The 6,794-nt window shown below is 30.2% G+C and overlaps 1 protein-coding gene across 1 annotated transcript in view; it reads right to left on the bottom strand.

Moving 5' to 3' along the window:
- The window catches only part of LOC106682315 (zinc finger protein 729), a 23,362-nt gene extending 16,568 nt beyond the window's left edge, over positions 1-6,794 (bottom strand). Inside the window, exons 1-5 of the mRNA XM_067046824.1 lie at positions 6,719-6,794; positions 6,006-6,065; positions 5,871-5,918; positions 5,528-5,578; positions 2,348-3,409 (exon numbers count right to left, since the gene is read on the bottom strand). Coding sequence (XP_066902925.1) covers positions 2,348-3,409; positions 5,528-5,578; positions 5,871-5,918; positions 6,006-6,065; positions 6,719-6,731 — 1,234 coding nt within the window. The 5' untranslated portion in view covers positions 6,732-6,794. The remainder of the gene's footprint in view (positions 1-2,347; positions 3,410-5,527; positions 5,579-5,870; positions 5,919-6,005; positions 6,066-6,718) is intronic.

Here is a 6,794-nt window from a genome sequence, read left to right as displayed (position 1 = left end):
ATAGTATGTTACAGCAGTTCACACGTGTTACATCTTATTCCTTCTTCTCTTTTTTGACATTTGACTTTCGTCGATACTTAACTTATATATATATATATACATATATATATGACAAGTTAGTTAAAATACTCACCCTTCATCCTTATTTGCTGTTGTCTGTGGTAATGTATGTTTGCAGATCACATCATGATATGGAATAAAATCTCTTCCTTCTTCCAACAGACTAAATTTGAAAGACTGCAGTAAGGGGGATTGTGCAAATATATAAGTAACATATTGTAATATTTATAAATGTATTATTTTTAGGAATAAAAACTAAATAAGTTTTGATAATCTTGTCGGCCTTTACACTCCTGTAGATTACACTACTGATGAATTTCCCTCTGTACATTACTTTAGAAGAAATGAGTTAGCACTACTGGTGGATCTGATAATTCTATCACTATTATGATACTTACCAGTATTTTGTTTCTATAATTCTCCTTGGCATGTTCCCTGCTAAATTAATACCTGTATGTGTGTAACTGAGGGCATTCTCCTCAGTTCAATATACTTTTCTGAGAGTATGCACCAGTTCCTTTTGCAAGGATCTAAGGCACATATGCTTAAAACTTGCTATTCCCACTCGATTGTAGGCGCATATTCTACCGAGTATGGTTCCCATTCCTCAAGGATCTTAAGCAAATACCCTATGGTATACTTAATTCCACTCACATAAAGGTGCAAACATATCATACAGAGTGAAGCTACTATATCATACAGGGAATCAAGGTGAATACTCATAGAATCAGGGTAGGATAACTAGTTTGTCTGTATATATATATTCTGCTGTTTCTTGCTTACAGCATTTCTACAGCTGATGGGGAGGTCGGGTCCAGAACTGCATTTATTATGTATTTATGTATTTCTATGTATAAATCCTATTACTTATATACTTAACCAAATAACTAGATACCCACAGACCCCCTTGCTGTGGTATGCTAGTTTTATCTGTGTATAATTAATCATTGAATCTCTTTTCCAATGGTGTTGTGGTTCACCAATTTACTAAACTCTGCTAATCAGGTGGTATGCAAGGGGTCTAATCTATAAAATCCAGTCAGTTTAACATAAGATTATATTTACCGCATTGAGAATACCAGATACCATTGCTATTCTATTAATTCTAAAATTTAATCCTTTTACTATTCAAAATTACATCTTAGAAATATTACTTATCTGATGAATGGCGCGCACTCTGAGTTCTTTCTTTGGCAGCCACGCTTCGCTGAAGTCCACGTATTCGGATCCTCCTTTGTTCCCCTTGGACTGTACTACTTCCGATTCTCTCCCAGAATCCTTGCTTCTTCACCTCAATGGAATTCTTATCCTCCAATCTACTTTTTTTCCAGCTATTTCATTACCTAATCAGGTTTTAGGGTGGAACCTAGGACTCTACCCTAAACATCAGGCAGCTTTCTTTTGGTCTTCAAAAGACTTTTTATGTTCTTCTGCTTGTCTTTATGGCTGGTCAAGATGTAGGTCTCGCTGCTCATCTGGTGTTCTAACTGTTAAGGAATACTCAACCATCCTTATCAAGAATTAATTAAATACCATTAAATATCACAAAAAACCATTTGTATACCAATGGTATACAGATTCTCGTACTTAAAAGATATCAAAGCCTCAGCGACAGTATATAATTTATTTTTAACATAAACATTCATTAAAACATTAAGGGAAGTTGTACTTTTAATCTAAAGACCCCATTAATGATTAACACTAATACATTTAGTTAGTAAATAAAAATATTCATTTTGGTCTTTCCATTGAAAATAATGATTGTACGTAACAAACAATTACAGTTTATAAAATTAAGAAATAGGATACACCATAGCATGGTGCTATAGGATTATTTACTATTGCAAGCTGTGGAACTCTGTCGATGAACTACTGAATTCAACATTTTAATTTTGATTTGACTTGACTTGTTATAAAATTTTTACACTTGTTTTAAAAATAATTAATTAATTATTTTTAAAACTTGATAAAGGCTCACAACAAAAATAAGTTTCAACAATAAAAAATACTATTATCACTATCAATACAGAATATTTTTGTTATCATTATCTAATTATTTTGTATGTTTAGGGGTTTACACCATTATACGTAATAGTCTTTAGGACAAACATTTGAGCATGAATTACACTTGATACAAAGTAGATAATGTGATTTAGTTGTGGTAACAAATATTTATTTTAAATAAATAAAAAAAAAATCATAATTTTGCAGATAGGACAGTAGTTGAGGTCTCAGACGCTTTTACATGGAGTGACTCTACAGTGACAGAATAACACACTGTATAATTATGCATGATGGTTCTTTATATGAGCTTTTACATATCTAATTCGTACTGCTTTATATTCACAATGAGGACATTGATGAGTTTGAAGAGGTGGTTTCTCACCTGTGTGATTGTTCTTTATATGTCTTTTCAAATTTCTAATTCTTACTGCTTTATAAACACAATGAGGACACTGATGAGGTTTCTCACCTGTATGATGAGTCATCATATGATGATTTAAAGCAACATTTTTTACTGCTTTATAGTCACAATAAGGGCATTGAAGAGGCTTCTCGTCAGAATGACGGTACAGAATATGGCTCCTTATCATACCACTTGATATGGCTTTATAATCACAGTGGGGGCATTGATGTGGCTTTTCACCTGTATGATTGGCCATTAAGTGATATTTTATAGAACTAAATGTCACTGCTTTATAGTCACAATGAGGGCAGTGAAAAGGCTTCTCACCCGAATGACGGGCCATTATATGTTTTTTTACACTTGTAATTGCTATTGCTTTATAGTCACAATGAGGACATTGATGAGGCTTCTCTCCTGTATGAAGAGCCATTATGTGTCTTTTTAGAGTACAAATTTGTAATGCTTTATAGTTACAATGAGGACACGCGTGCGACTTCTCACCCAGATGACGGCGCATCATATGTTTTTTTAAATCATAACTTGCTACAGCTTTATAGTCACAGAGATGACATTGATGGGGCTTCTCACCAGTATGATGGGACATAATGTGGTTTTTTAAATTTGTAGAATACTGTGTTTTGAAATCACAATGTGGGCATAGATGAGGCTTCTCACTAGTATGGCAATTTTTTATATGTTTTTTTAAAGCCATGATTTGTGTTCCTTTATAATCACAATGAGGACATTGAAGAGGTCCCTCAGTTGTATGAAAGACCATAATATGCTTTTTTAGAGTAATATTTTCTACTCCTTTATAGTCACAATGAGGACGGACTTGTATCTCATGAGTGAATAAAAATTCCCTTTCTGATTTCACATCCATCTTAGTTTTTGATTCATGAGGACTTGACTCATGTGACTTGTGGATTGGTTTCCAGGTGCCTATAAACAATAGAAATTAATACAATACAAATAAATTTCAACAATCAAGACTATTATCACATTATATCACTAAATCATTAAAATAATTAATTGTTAATGACAGAATTTTTTTAATAAATAAAATGTTTCTTGCTCAAAAATAGCTATTATTAATGTTCCTTCGTAAATGATCATGAAAAGAATTAATTAGCTCACATCTGAGATATAATAATATAGTAACTGTTTAAGTCTTGGTTTTTGATGAGCAGTAAATTCAATGATAGAAGATTGGTAGCTAGGATGTTACTATTCCTTGATTCACACTAACAGCAACTATGAATCCACACTTTAAAGCGGTGAATTCCATTCTAGAGAATATAGACTTTTAATCTATGTTTTTCTTTAATACAAAATACATTGGAAAAGAGCCAATGCAAAGGACACTTTTAATTTAATAAGACATTCTGAGCACTGAAATTGATCCTAAGCACAATGTAGAACTTCATACTGCCATTATTTTGGTGTTAAGGAAAGTGATCAGGATAAACCATGGGCACTATATCTTTGCTGCAACTCATACTCAGTGATTCTGCTTCATGGAGCAGCTATATGAGCAAGGGGAGAGATTCCACCAAGACATTGGGCTGTACACAGAGATGAACAAAAAGCAAATGAAATATATCATAGCCAGATTCTTTTCTTTAAATTCAAAATTAGAAAGAAATTGCTGATGAGGGTTAGGAAACATTCAATTTTTTTTTAGTTGTTCAGTGAAGAAGTTGTAATATTCAAAAATTATTATTCTTCTATGGTCCAAATTGTAAAGAATCATAATGTGTAAAGGTCTCCGGAAGTTCCTCTCTCTTAAATTTACAACCTCTTTGGGTAAAATCTTACCAAATGGCCCAACCATCATAGGGTCATATGCTAAAAAGAAATTAAAAATAAAAACTCTCTGAGTCAATTTTAAATGAGATTACAGAGAAAATTATATAATAATTGAATAATTTGTAATAACACATTTTACTAAATCATACCTTTGGAAGTTCTAAATATATCAGATAAAAGTTTGTATACAAAAAATATACTAAATCATAAATAATAAGTTTAATCAATGAAATGATAATATTAATTGGTTTTATTTTAATTAATGTTAATGATCTAATTCAATATAATTTTTAATTTAATTTAATTTGTTTATGGGGCAACCCCCGTACAAATAGAGTTAGCCTGTAAAGTACACAATTTAACAATCTTTGTAATAATAATTAAATAATAATAATAACAATCAACAAACTATTTGATTATTGTATAAACAAATAACAAAACAGAATACCCAGATGGTGAATTAAAAATCATTTCTATAAGTTAATAACAAACAGTAAACCCAAACTGGGATTATCTACATTAGTCAGCGTGAAAAAACAGAACAAAAACGACATTACTTACTTAATAAAAAGAATTTTTAAAAAAACACAAAAACTATACATCTTATTGTAGAAATAAGAAGTAGAAGAAATAGTAAACCCCAACTGGGATTATCTTCATTAGTAAGAGTGAAAAAACAGCACAAATTACTTACCTAATAAAATAAAAGAATCAAAAAACTATACATCTTATTATGAAGATAGGTATCCTGCTTTAAGTATAAGGCATTGAGTTACATGTAAAAAATAAGTTTAAGATCCGATTGTGAGGGTACAGACAAAAATTCAAACTGGTTTCGGTTAATATAGCTTAGTTTTGGCATGTATCAGACTCGGTTGTGGTGGGGATGGCACAGCGATATCTTCTCTATAATAATAATACTGGTGGCTTACAGAGGCTATCTCATTGTTTTGGTTAGAAGAAGTAATAGAATTTCCAACTATCTAAATTGTATTAACAAACAAACAATCGTATCTCCTGATAATGGGCCTTTCCATTCCATTTCAATTTTATCTTTCTTCGATAGACTAATATTATTTAGTACAGTTCACCATTATTAGAGTGTCCACTTATTACCAAAAACCATGAATATTCATTGTATTATGTGCTCTGCATACTTCGGCAATCACGATAACACAGGTTCCAAAGATAAAATTAAATTTTTGTTAACTAGTCCACTACCTCTAAGACTAATTTAATAATGTTTCTCACCATCATCTGGAACAAGGACCTCATCTTCTTGTTTCATATGAGTCAACCCATCTGTTGAGATTAAAATAATAATTTTAACACAATGAAACAAAAAATTTACATACACAAATATTAATTTCAATAGGAACTTCTACCATAATAAACTTATACCATAAAATAACTTCTATCATAATCCAATAATGATAAAAAAAATTATTGTAATAATTTATATATTTATTTCACAATGAGTTAATAAAATATGTAGCCATTATATTTTCCTTGAGATCTAAAGTATTTATTATTCAAAGCTGAATTTTCATGAAAAAGATTAAAAAAGAATTTATTAATTTTAAAGTGGGCTAACCATAATAAGACTGCAGCCCTTCCTCCAGCTTGATATCAGCCATGGGAACTGTAACGATAGTCAACATTATTTCATTAAAAATGTCAAACATTACAAGATACCATTAACTACAAAGTTAAAAAAGAGAAAACATACGAGGAGGCTCAGTTCCATCTGTTTTTTCTTCTTTATTAATAGCATTTGAGTTAGTCATTACTGAAAAACAAAATTAAATTGATATTTAATCCGTTTATGCAAAAACAATATAAATATTAGTGACATGTAGGATGTATTTTTACCAATTTAAAAAACAGAATTGAGTTAAATCCAAAATTGAAAAACAAAACCAATCAACCTGGATCCTATTAATGGATTCTTCTGATATTAAGCTAATATGTATTCCATAATTCCTACCATTTTATACTACAAATTTGTACCGTATTAGAACTTAATATTGATGAGAGCTAACAGAAGATATACAATTATATGTAAGTATAAGAAACCCGTTCACTTAAAAAGTCAAACAAACATTATAGGACTGACATGAAATATGAACTTTTTTATTAATAATTTATAATAGTTAATATCATCTTTTTATGTATAAGAACCAAAAATTTACATTTGATACAATGCCATTGCATCTAAACATCTAAATCAAACACTCATTAAGACATAAACCTCTGAATTAAATTGAAATGAAATGCAATTAGTTACTTAACAAAAGAAATAAACTCTAAAGGAAGATAATATAATACTAATTAAAAAGATTTGAATAATTTAAAAATTATAAGAAAAGTTTTGCACCACTAATTTGATTCATTAAGATAATCTATTAACAACAAAGAATTATAGTTAAGAAATATACTTACAAATTTCTTCCATTGTTAATCAACGAATACTACCCAAGTCCTGGATGATAACAAACAAGACTGATATCAAATCAAT

This window comes from Halyomorpha halys, unplaced genomic scaffold (assembly GCF_000696795.3).
Source record: "Halyomorpha halys isolate HHAL.00 unplaced genomic scaffold, Hhal_1.1 Scaffold401.1, whole genome shotgun sequence".
Lineage (NCBI taxonomy): Eukaryota > Metazoa > Arthropoda > Insecta > Hemiptera > Pentatomidae > Halyomorpha > Halyomorpha halys.
The sequence above is the reverse complement of the archived record's forward strand: the minus strand, read 5'-3'. Positions and strand labels throughout refer to the sequence as shown.